This window comes from Thalassophryne amazonica, chromosome 3 (genome assembly GCF_902500255.1).
Source record: "Thalassophryne amazonica chromosome 3, fThaAma1.1, whole genome shotgun sequence".
NCBI classification, from domain to species: domain Eukaryota; kingdom Metazoa; phylum Chordata; class Actinopteri; order Batrachoidiformes; family Batrachoididae; genus Thalassophryne; species Thalassophryne amazonica.
In genome coordinates this window covers 25,616,081-25,629,127 of record NC_047105.1, presented here as the reverse complement: position 1 = coordinate 25,629,127, position 13,047 = coordinate 25,616,081, and the positions used below count along the sequence as shown (strand labels likewise).

The window sequence follows — 13,047 nt, the reverse complement described above, 5'->3', positions numbered from 1 at the left end:
AGCCGCGCACCCGACGGCCTGGAGTACCCACCTGGCCTGGATCGAGTACGCCCACAACAGCCAAGTGTCATCAGCCACCGGCCTCTCCCCGTTTGAGGTGTGCTTGGGGTATCAGCCCCCCTTGTTTCCGGTGGTTGAGGGAGAGGTCGGTGTGCCCTCGGTCCAGGCCCACCTACGGAAGTGCCGTCGGGTGTGGCGTGCCGCCCGCTCTGCCTTGTTGCAGGCCCGGACGAGGGCGAAGAAACATGCAGACCGGCGGCGGGCCCCGGCCCCCAAGTATCGTCCTGGGCAGGAGGTCTGGTTGTCCACCAAGGACATTCCTCTGCAGGTGGACTCGCCGAAACTTCAAGAACGGTACATCGGACCTTACAAGGTCCTCAAGGTCATCAACCCCGCCGCAGTGAGGCTCCAGCTTCCGGCCTCACTGCGGATCCATCCAGTTTTTCATGTTTCCCGGATCAAGCCCCTTCACACCTCACCCCTCTGCACCCCGGGTCCGGCGTCGCCTCCTGCCCGGATCATCGACGGGGAACCGGCTTGGACTGTACGCCGGCTCCTTGATGTCCATCGGATGGGCCGGGGTTTTCAATATCTGGTGGACTGGGAGGGGTACGGTCCCGAGGAGCGCTCCTGGGTGAAGAAGGGCTTCATCCTGGACCCGGCCCTCCTGGCCGACTTCTACCGTCGCCATCCAGTCAAGCCCGGCCGTGCGCCAGGAGGCGCCCGTTGAGGGGGGGGGTCCTGTTGTGTGGGCCGCTGAAGAGGAGGTACTGCTGGCCCACCACCACCAGAGGGCGCCCTGCCTGGAGTGCGGGCTCCAGGCACCAGAGGGCGCTGCCGCCTTATGGGAGCAGCCTGGGTGACAGCTGTCACCCATCACTGGACACAGCTGTTCCACTCAGCACAGAGGTATATCAGGAGGACGGCGTCTCCACCTCAAGGCCGAGATATCGCCTTTAGACGAAGGTAACGTTCTCTGCATTTATATTTTGACTAAATAGCTAACAGATTTGTTAAACCTTTTCAGGACAGCTGAATTGCTTAGATAAGTACTCACCTGCCTGTCATACTGTAACTGGAGGTGGAGGCGGCTTCTCCCCTCTCCGTTGCTGGGTGCTGTCGCATCCACGCCTGTGTTGTTGCTCTCTCCCGCCAGCAGTACCGGATCCGACGAGCGGAGGCAGTGGCCACCTGGGAATTCGGGACTTGGCGGTTCCAGTATTTCCAGGGTTCGGTGGCAGAGGAGATCTGGGTGGTTTCGGTTCGACTGAGACGGACGTCTCCTACCTTCGAGCCTGCCCACACGACACCAGTGGATTCGACCCCAAATTGTGATTGTTGTATTCATTGTGCTCGTTTCACAATAGTAAACCTTGTTATTCACCTTCCTCCATTGTCCGTTCATTGCGCCCCCTGTTGTGGGTCCGTGTTCCTACACTTTCACAACACATTCTTGCTGCTTTTACCTCATAACTCCATAACATTCAGTCACAGACTGTCCAAACTATACCTTTTTTGCAATCTTTATGATCAGGCAAATAATGTGGTTTTCTATATGATTGGAGCATCTTTTAATTTTTTACCCCTGTGTAATTCTTCAATTGACCCTTACCTGGCTGCCTATTGAAAATTCAAGTGGCCCATCAGTTTTTTTTAAAGAGTTAATGTCTATGGATTATTTGTGCCAAATTTGATACTTGTACAGTATCACCATTTGCAAGATTCCACTCTAAATATTCTCTTATCTGCTGCACTGTATATGAGATGTAAGATACTGCTCCTCAGTTTTTTCTGTGTAGGCTCTCAGTTGTCCAGGTGGTTTCCATAGTAGAGAAGCTTGAATCTTCGACTGGACTGGTTTGCTTGACGCGAGGACGTTTTGCTTCAAATCGCAGAAGCTTCCTCAGCTAAAAGTCTTGCTCTGGTAGGCTGACTTCTTGACCCTTGTAGAGAAGACCCAAGGGTCAAGACAGAAGTCAGAGTACCAGAGCAAAAATTTTAGCTGAGGAAGCTTCTGCGATTTGAAGCGAAACGTCCTCGCATCAAGCAACCCAGTCCAGTCGAAGATTCAAGCTTCTCTACTGCTCCTCAGTGTTTCTCAATTGCCCTCAAAAGTATTGGAACACTTGGTATTTCACACATTTTAATTTTGTTTATTCCATTTCAAATACATTTTTTTCTAAAATGATCTTCCTTAACTCAAAATGAAAGCAAATCTCCACAACTTGATATAAATTAATTAAAAAGATCAAATCCAGCTTCCTGATGAAGTGGTGTAGAGGAGGATTTTCTTAAAAAGAAGACCTGAAAGTTCAGCTACAATTTGAAAGAAAGTACATTTGAGATGAAAGTCTAGATTTGATGTTTGGGTGAAAGAAACTTTTGTATTTCTTCATAATTGATGTAAATAAAGTCAAAGACATATTCAGTGACTTGGAAATGTTCATGTTTCCATCCCCTGACTTGGCTGAAGAAAAGTGGCAATAAAACTGATTATTATTTACAGGTTTTATCAAGTTTTAGAGATTTGCTTTCAGTTTGACTTTGAGGAAGATAATTTTAGGAATTTTTATTCTTTATTTTTTGTATTTCTTGTATTTAAAATGGCATAAACAAATTAAAATGTGTGAAATTCCAAGTGTTCCAATACTTTTGGAGGGCACAGTATCCTAACATTATGATGAGTGCAAAATGAGTGTTGTATTATTACTGTTTTGTTTAAGAATGTTTCATTTTCACTGTTGCTGCACTTTGTGTCAAATCATAGTCATATCGTATTGATATGAAAATTCAGTAAGGTATATCTTCTATTATACATTCCAAATCTAAGGTGGAACTCTACTAGTGTTTACTAAGATACACCGAAATATCTTTAAAGAAATAAAAAGAGAGTAGAGCCACTTAGGTGCCTGGTCTTGAGAACCAGGGATGGCAGGTTGAAAAACTTTTTTATCCCATGGGAACTCTCCCTACCTACCTAAAAGCGGCTCAAGAATATGGACAGCATGTATATAAGTGACATTTACATGACAATTTATATGACAATATTGAGATGCGATAATTTGGCCATATTGTACAGCCCTACTGTCAACTATCTGAAAACTTTGACAATTAATTTACATCTCCATTAAACAAAAATGCTTAAAGTGGGAGGGGGTTAAGAGGGCTGTAATTGGGGGGTGGGGTCCGCTGAAAAGAAAAAAATAGAAAAATGCTTAAAAAGGTGGGGAGTATGGGGGCCAGAGCCCCTCCAGAAGCTGAAAGGCAAAATAAGGAAAATGCTTTAAAAGGGGGGGCTGAGCCCATTCCCCCCCACCCCCAGAAGCTGAAAGGTTTTTGCCGTACTAATGCTCCCCTGAAGCATTTACTCAAAATAAAATCTGAAGAACCTAATTGACATGGTGAGATGCTGATGAGCTTTGCTCGTTCATCTCTGCGACATATACATATTACATAAAAGCACACAACCAAAGTTAAAAACCATAGTAACACTGATCGTACCCATCTTCAAAAACATTGACACTGGGCAAATTTATAATATGGTTCAGTAAACTATTCCACAAAGTGACAATTGTATTACTAAAAAAACCTTTCTAACGTATAATATTGATCTAATAACGTTTAATATAGCCGAGTGGCCTCTCAAACCAGTGTAATCTCTAAGTTTGAAAAACTGATTACAATCAATATTTTCATGGCAGTTTAATATTTTGTAAGCTTCAATAAGGTCCCCACAAACTCTTCTATTTTCTAGTGTAATCCGAGTTCCTTCAACCTATCTTCATAAGAGTTGTAAACCACGTACAATTTTTGTTGCACTGCGTTGAACTTTTTCTAACATATCTTCATCCCTCTGTAAACGGGGAACCACACTTGCATACAATATTCCAAATACAAATACAACACTCGGAAAGATTCCTCTGTAATATAATTGAACAACCTTTTGATAAGACCAAGCACTCAATTAGCTTTTAGTAAACAAAATACCTAAACCTTTTATTCCATAGCAGTGACAGTTTTGTCTCCATTCATATAGTACTCATAACTAGGTTATTGTTAATACATTCACACACGTGATACAATTGTAATCAACTAATGACAATATAGGGTGAAACAATTTGGTGTCATCCGCAAAAATTTTGCTGTGCTGAAAGAAACACCTGACAAATCATTAACAAAGACGAAGGACAAAACAGGCCCTAGGACTGATCCCTGAGGGACCCCACTTGTTACCCTCAGTGATGATGACTTGTTCCCATTTATGCAAACACACTGTTTCCTTCCTCTAAGGAAGTCCTCAGTCCACGCGTTAAGTTTTCCAACAATACCATACTTATTTAACTTATAAATGGACTGCATTTATATAGTGCTTTTCCATCTGCATCAGACGCTCAAAGCACTTTACACATCAATGCTTCACATTCACCCCGATGTGAGGCTGCTGCCATGCAAGGTGCCCACTACACACCTAGGGGATTAAGGACCTTGCCCAAGGGCCCTTAGTGATTTTCCAGTCAAGCTGGGATTTGAACCGAGGATCCTCTGGTGACAAGCCCAATGCTTTAACCACCCTCACCAATTTATAAATTAACCTGGCATGTGGAACAGAGTCAAACGCTTTGAGAAACTCTAAATCGAAAATCTAAATACAAAGTATCAAAGGGGTCCTATCAAATGTTGGGTCCTTCCCAGGTTTCCTGATAGGTACATAAAATCGCTCCTCCTTCCAGCCTGTTGGCAATTTTCCTCCTACCCGGACTTTAATAAAAACCACAGCAGCTTGATGGACGCTAAAACCCCAAAATGCTTTGACATTGTAGGAGACGTCAGTCCAGATGGTCCTATCGCCATCCTTAGTTCCCCAAAGTAAATGAAGCATCCATGACCTTCTCCCTTCTCTCAAGTGTTCAAGGATAAACCCTGAAAGTGAGCATGGAGCTTAACTTGAGGAAGGTGTCAGGGTTTGAAGTCATTCTCCAAACTAGCGGCTTACAAAGTAAACGTTATCCCACATCGCAACCAAAACAATCAAATGTTTTTATCTAATGAAACATTGCTCTGCCTTTTTTGCTCTCATGTTTCTTCTGTTAGTTGAAGTGTGTGTTGATGAGACTTTGTTTGTTCAAAAGCAGAACAGTTGTTCCCAAGTTTTTGCATCCAGAAACTAGAGCACCACACATGTAGAGTGCAAACCTCTAACGACATTCATTCATTCATCGTCTACCGCTTACTCCAATTAAGGGTCGCGGGGGGCTGGAGCCTATCCCAGTAGTCACAGGGTGAGAGGCGGGGTACACCCAGGACAGGACGCCAGTGTGTCGCAGAGCCAAAAACAGACAAACACACACACACACACACACACACCTAAGGACAATTTTAAAGATTCCAATCCACCTAACCCGCATGTCTTTGGATGTGGGAGGAAACCGGAGCACCCGGAGGAAATCCACGCAAACACGGGAGAACATGCAAACTCCACACAGAAAGACCACGGGAATAGAACCCACGACCTTCTCGCTGTGAGGCAACAGTGCTAACCACTAAGCCACCGTGGTGCCACCTCTAACGACACTAGTTTCCAATTTCACAAAATTTTACCTTGGAAAAAAATTTCAAGGTCAAACTCCTGTTAGAAGTGACTTTTTAATAAAATAAAGTTAGATGTGATGAAATGTCAGGAGTATGTATTTAGTTCATGCACTTGAATCAAAGGGGGGTTTTTTTGTGGTGTTGTCAGGTTTTTTCCCCACTTTTTTGGTTTCTGAATTCTTTTTCAGATAATTTTCACAGAACACTGGTCATCTCTGATATGCACAATTTGTCTTTGCTTTTTGGCACTTGGTTTCCAACTCATAACTGGATGATTGACAAGCATTAATTTGAACCTCCATCCAATTTTGGTGGTGTAGGTAAATCATAACAGAAAAATGAGAGTGATTGAGGCACTTTTGATTGAGATATAATGCAAAATTGCACCAAATGAGCTTTTCAATTCATGGAGAAGCTGTGGAGAGTGTAAAATTTCTTGGTGTCAGTGTTTCCAACTGGCTGTCCTGGAATGCCAACACTTCAAACCTTGTTCAAAAGTCCCAAAAGAGACTCTTCTTCCTCAGAAAGTGGAGGAAGGGCTAACTCCTCCAGGGACTGACGCTCAATTTCTACCGAAGTACCATCAAGAGCATCCTCACAAACTGCATCACTGTGTGGTTTGTGAGCTGTTCAGCTGCTGAGAGGAGGGCACCCCAACGCATCATCAGGATGGAGCTCCCTCACCTTGACACGCTCTGCCAGCAGACTGAGGAAGAAGACCAAAGATATTGCAATGGATACAACACACCCTGGAAACTTCCTGTTTGAACCACTACCGAGCTGTGGCCTCCATCACACCCCACCCCGCTGCTCAGATACATAACACACACAGCCGACACACATTGGACTGTGGGTGGAAGACTAAACTATACATTACACCTACCTGCCTCACCTGCAACTTTGCACAGAAAACTGTTGCACAACTGCACTAGATATTCACATTTAGCATTGTGCATACTTTTTTGTTATTATTTTTTTTTTGCATACTGTATATTTGTAGATTTTATAAGAAGAAGTCAAGGGCAATTTCCTCATACACTGTACAATGACAATAAAGTGACACTGATTCTGAAATTCAAATGTTCACAAAATCCACAGTCTGGATCAGATCCGGATCAAACTTTGTCAGGTGATAGTGAGTGGCAGTCTGCACCTCACTTTCAAATATGAGAGTGATTAAGGCATGTTTGATTAAGATATAATGTAAAATATACATTAAATGTTAAATTTAAATGGACACAAAATCTGTAATCTGGATTACATCCAGATCAAACTTTGTCAGTCGATAAAGGACACCATCCTACATAACACTCTCAAATATGAATAAAATGATCTTTTTTGAGAGTTATGAATTTTTTAAAATTTGTTATGTGTTATGTATTTTATTACTATTTATTGTAATTGTAAATCGATCCCAGTTGTTTTAAATGTGCTCTATAAATAAAGTTTGAGTTGAGACTTTGACCTTGAAGATTTAATCAGTTCTTGCCTGTCAGAATATGAATCCTCTGTACAAAATTTCATAATGATATATGAAGAATTGTGGATGACAGGCTGTTCATAAAGAGTCAAACAAACAAACAGGGGTGGAGGTAAAAAGATGGAATTTCAAAGGTCAACTTCTGACTTACACTGAATGCAGCAAAAAGAGCCCCATGTTTATAAAACCTTATTATTTGAAGTATCCTAAACCTATAATTGTCCAGCAGCTTGTTGATGCAAAGGACAACTGCAGCTCACATGTTACACAATGATATTATTTATTCACATTTAAATCCCATCGACAAATCAAATCACAAAAAACACAGCTGTTGCAGGTTTATAGTGGCAAGAAATGAGAAGAAATTGAATTCTGCTTTTTATTTTCCACATTTAATTTATTTATTCAACAGAATAAGACCAGGTGATCAAACTGTACATAACCACACACACACAAACTGAGTCCAACGTAATTCAGAGAACTAAAATTCCAAGGTTAAATGAACAATTGGGGGTGGGGGTTAAGGACAAAAACGTGGTTACATTATAAGGAAAATGCTGCTTTATACAAAGAGTCATTTGATTTTTGCTGCCAGTAAAAACCTATCGACTTGCACAAGCACAACAAGCGAAAATACACGAGGCTGCCATCAGAATCTGTGCAAATTTTTAAATGAAATGTTCCCATTCCATCGATTAAAAACATTTATAGCTGTAGGTTCTGTTATATTGGTGAAGACTGTGGTGCTGAAAGCTACATGCTCCACGACGGCGAAGAGCGATGATATCGGCGTGGATGTCATCATGGACGATTCGTGATGCTCGGGTGTGCTGAACGCCTTATGAATCCTGCTGACAAAGCGCATTCACCTTGAGTCATTTATAGTGACGCTACATGTGCACGGACACCTCCAGGGACAAAATTCTTCTAGAAATGAATCGCAGTGAATGCAAATACAAAAAAAGACAATCCATAGTTGTTGGCATGTTGTCTGTGTCCACACAAAATATCTTCTTAATATCCTTAAATTCCCTCTGGAACTACTGATAGAACGAGACAGGATTTCTTAAGCAGATTTCTTAACCACTTAATTCTCCATATTTGACAATTACATCTGAGAAAATTCACTACATTACATCAGCTTTCTTTGATCGGAGTATGTGCCTGGTTCATTTGTAATCAATATTTTTATGTTTTCAGTCAACATCATTCATAATTTGGTAAAACAGCAACTTAACGTGGTTAAATATAAACTAAACATTGTTGCTTCTTGATGAAAACCCTATTTTGATAAAGGATGGAATTAGTTGCATTAGCTATTAATTCTTGGACCAATAAGGGTGCAGGATTGTCAAATGGAAGGTTGTTTGTTTGTTTGTTTATGAGTATATCTTGTGAGCTGTGAAGCAGCTATGTGTTGCTTGGATGATTTTGTTGTGAACTATACCAAGAAGATCTGTGTCTGACGCTGAGCAGGAGATTTTTCAAAAATTTTCATTACATTTTTATTCTTGCTTCTTTAAACTATTTTGAATTGCCAAAGATGAAAAAGAAGTCTGCAGGTCACAACATATTTGGATTCATGACAAAGAAAGTATTTTGGTTCTGGAAAAGATCCTAATCACCTGAGCCTTATAGACAGAAATCCAAGTCTATTTTTAGGCATGTCAGCGATAATCATTAACCGTCAAAAAATGAAAACAGATTTGAACATGATGACATATCAAACATTTTCATTCAACAGATGATCGAGGTGATGAGTATCCGTGTCTACAAGTTTACACAACAGCAACTAGACTTGTTGGTCTTCAAGACATTCATTCAAATGACTTCTTCAGTTAACTTACTAACTTACTAACCCTAAGTCCAGCTGCTGTCACAAAGATTTATCGATAGTTCCGACCTCGATGACTGAGAACCTTAACTGACAAAGTATCAGTGAGTTTGTTCTCTTTGTGGAAGACATTAAGTATTAACTATTAAGTTATGTTTGTGCTATACAATAATAATGATAATACCTTACTTGTGCTGATTTGGCACTATATAAATGAAATAAATTGAAACTGAATATTAAGAATTATTATTGTTGTTGCCATTGTTGCATTATAACCACACACACACACACACACACACACACACACACACACACACACACACACACACACACACACACATACATATATATATAATAAATTATTATATATTATTATATATTGCTATATAATAATAATATTTATATATTATTTTTTATTTATATATTATTATATATTATATATTATTATTATGTATTGAGAAAGCAACAAATGTAACTTCTTAAAATGTGTAAAAAATATGGTAAAACAACACAATTTATTATTGTGAAATTTCTATTTGAAATATTTATTTTGTTTTAGTTATTTGGCAATGTGGAACTGCACACATTTCTATTTTTCTATGAATGAAAATAAAGTCATTATCACTTCCAACTTGTGACGCGTTATATACTTCGATGTTGTATGTAAATGTTAATTTCAACTTGTGTTCAGACTTCAGTGACATGGACTTCTCCTTAGTGACTTATATGTGACTCTGATGATGTGGGTATGACCGTAGCAACTCAAGCGACTCATAGTGACTCAAACATTTTTAGGTTCAAACACTTGAACAGGGCTTGAATTTGAATCATGGTTGGATGACTTGGCTTCAACACATATATTTTCATGCTTTTGGTCTCTAAACATTGCCTGTGTGTCACAGCCTCAAGATGTAGCGTTAGCGGCCATTCCGAAACTACTTAAAAAGCGTATTAGGCTAACGGCACGTAATTATAGCAGGTGTGTAACTTAGTCTATGTGCAGCAATTACAACCATTCCTACAAGCAAAACAGAGACACATCAGTCACTGTGTGTTATCGATTTGAACATGATGCAGCATTTCATTATTTTCTGAGTCGAATTGATAAAGTGCCAAAAACATTTCTTTCACAGTTGCTACAGGCTTCTTTCAGTCCACTGCTGTGGCGATCGGCCGTAGAAAGGTCACCACTGTCACAACCACGCTACATAAACTGCAGCATGTGATTCCGATGTCAGCGACCCCTCCTCCCTGCTTGGCTCCGCCTCACTTCAGTCTGGTTGGACAACACCGGCTCCTCAGCTTTAAAAGGGACATGCCTTCAAATTTATTCATGTGCAAAACAGCGCCCCCAAGGCCGTGCCCTTCACCCCGTGGTGTTGTTTTTTATTTTGAAACGGTAACCGTTGACATATGTGCTGAAGACTACGATTCGGTGACTTGAATAATTACAAAGGAGTGTCCCTTTAAAGTCATACAACAACTTTGTCTTTCATCTTTCCTCATTCTCATCACTACCAAACATGTTTTTTCTTCTTCCTTTTTCCATCCACCTCATCTCTTGTTGTCCCTCATTCCCCTCATTTTCTGTTTTCTTCTTCACAGATGTGTGTCCTGCTCCTCGTCTTCCTCCTCAGTCGCAGCTTCATTGACAAATACCTAAAAAAAAGGGTTATGTTTCTTAAATTACCATAAGCAGCAGCAGCCAATTCCACCTTGTGTGCATGCGTGTGTGTGTGTGTGTATATTTATTTGGCTGGGGGTGGGGTTGTGCTGAATGAAGTTATCAGTGCTCTGCTATATATGTCTATACCGTCTATACATGAAAACATGAAAATGTGCATTAAGATTTTTTGTTCCTCAGCAAAATTGTAACTCTAAGCATGTTTGTTTTAAAAGCACATTATAAATCCCATTGCTCACAATGGAGGCACTCAGCTCATGCTAACGTTAACCCCTTATCATGATGTTGTGTGACACTAGTGAGTTGTCATGCTAATGTTAGCCCATTAGTATCGCATTTTGTGACATCTCTATTACATTATGTGATGCTAGTAAGTTTTCATGCTAATGTTAGCCCACAAGTATCACTTTTTGTGACATCTCTTACCATTTCATTATGTTTTCATGCTAACATTAGCCCCTGAGCATTGTGTTATGTGATACTTGCAACTTTTCAAGACATGTGGATGATTAAATCCATGAATCGCTGCTTCAAGGCACTCCCCTCGCTCAGGTTTTCAGCCACCACAAGTAGATATTTTTAAAGCACATTATAAATACTGTTGCTCTCACACTCAAAAAAAAAAAACATGGGTGCTGTTGGTTTTTTTATGTTACATGAACCTAAGTCTAACCTCAAGCTCAGGCACCTAAGAGGCTCTACTCTACTCTTTTCTACTCTCCAATTTTACTCTTCCTTTTTAGATATACCTTTGTATACTGGCATAGTTCCACCTTAGAATTGGAATATAATATATAAGATATACCTTACTGAATTTTCATGTAGCTTCTACAAGATAAACACATGCGAATCATGTAGTTTTAACATAACATGCAACAACTTAAAATCTATCTTGCTCAGTGAGCATAATAAAAGTATGGAAAGTATTTCCACCCAAGTAAAATGCGTTAACGTAGCCAGAAACAATTTTGCTGAGTGAGCTAAATATAAATTTGTTGGGTCAACATGATGAATTTGCATTACTGTTACTTAATTACCATTGGTCAGGCCAACTAGATTTGTAAGAATAAATGTAACCAAAACTAAAAACAGTAAGTCCCTTTGGGGGCAGCACGGTGGCTTAGTGGTTAGCACTGTTGCCTCACAGCGAGAAGGTCATGGGTTCAATTCCCGTGGCCTTTCTGTGTGGAGTTTGCATGTTCTCCCCGTGTTTGCGTGGGTTTCCTCCGGGTGCTCCGGTTTCCTCCCACATCCAAAGACATGCGGGTTAGGTGGACTGGAATCTTTAAAATTGTCCTTAGGTGTGCGTGTGGGTGTGTCTGTTTGTTTGTCTATTTGTGGCCCTGCGACAGACTGGCGTCCTGTCCTGGGTGTACCCCGCCTCACGCCCTATGACTGCTGGGATAGGCTCCAGCCCCCCGCGACCCTTAATTGGACTAAGCGGTAGAAGATGGATGGATGGATGGAAGTCCCTTTGGCTGCTTGCTTGTTTGTGCTCAGGGTCTCCACAGCAAATCCATGGTGGATATGCATAAACTGTGCTGATCCAACATAGCAAAGTTAAGTAGACATGTTGTTGTGTGGGCCGCTGAAGAGGAGGTACTGCTGGCCCACCACCACCAGAGGGCGCCCTGCCTGGAGTGCGGGCTCCAGGCACCAGAGGGCGCTGCCGCCTCACAGGAGCAGCCGGGGTGACAGCTGTCACTTATCACCTACGACAGCTGTCACCAATCATCTGATCTTCAGTGGTATATCAGCAAGACGACATCTCCACCTCTTTGCCGAGATATCGCTCTACCAAGGAGGTAAAGTACTCAGCCGACTGTGTTGTCTTCCTGACATTAATACTTTGTTACTTTGTGCGTTGGATAGCAGACATTTCTTCCGACGAGAGGTGGAGGTGGTTTTCCCACCATACGTGTTGCTGGGTGCAAACGCACCCACATTTAACTGTTTTTGTTCCTCGCCAGCAGTACCAGATCCGACAAGCGGAGGCAGTGGCCACCTGGGAGTTCGGGACTTGGCGGCTCCAGTATTCCCGGGGCTCGGTGGCAGAGGAAATCGTGTGGTTCCGGTTCTGCTTTGGACAGACGTCTCTTATCTTCGAGCCTGCCCACGTGACACATTTTGTGAATTGACTTCTTTGTCTACTATTGTAATCTGCTGTGTTTGTTGTGCTTATTCACAACAGTAAAGTGTTGTTATTTGACTTCCTCCATTGTCCGTTCATTTGCGCCCCCCTGTTGTGGGTCCGTGTTCCTACACTTTCACAACAGGATATCTCGGCCATCGTCATGGACCCCGAGGGGCGTCAACCGGCTGTTGAACGGCCAATGGAAGAGCAGGGCGCACAGGCGTCTGCAGGAGGAATGATCGGTGAGTTGCAGCGAATCCTCACCGCTTTTACGGCTCAGTTGGATCTAATGACCGAGCAGAACGTCCTCCTTAACCGCAGGGTGG

The 13,047-nt window shown here is 41.7% G+C and overlaps 1 protein-coding gene across 1 annotated transcript in view; it reads right to left on the bottom strand.

Moving 5' to 3' along the window:
• Nucleotides 1-10,400: 10,400 nt before the first annotated feature.
• Nucleotides 10,401-13,047, bottom strand: part of podxl2 (podocalyxin-like 2) — a 43,578-nt gene continuing 40,931 nt past the window's right edge. Inside the window, exon 13 of the mRNA XM_034165935.1 lies at nucleotides 10,401-10,562. Within this exon, the coding sequence (XP_034021826.1) occupies nucleotides 10,503-10,562 (60 nt within the window). The 3' untranslated portion in view covers nucleotides 10,401-10,502. The remainder of the gene's footprint in view (nucleotides 10,563-13,047) is intronic.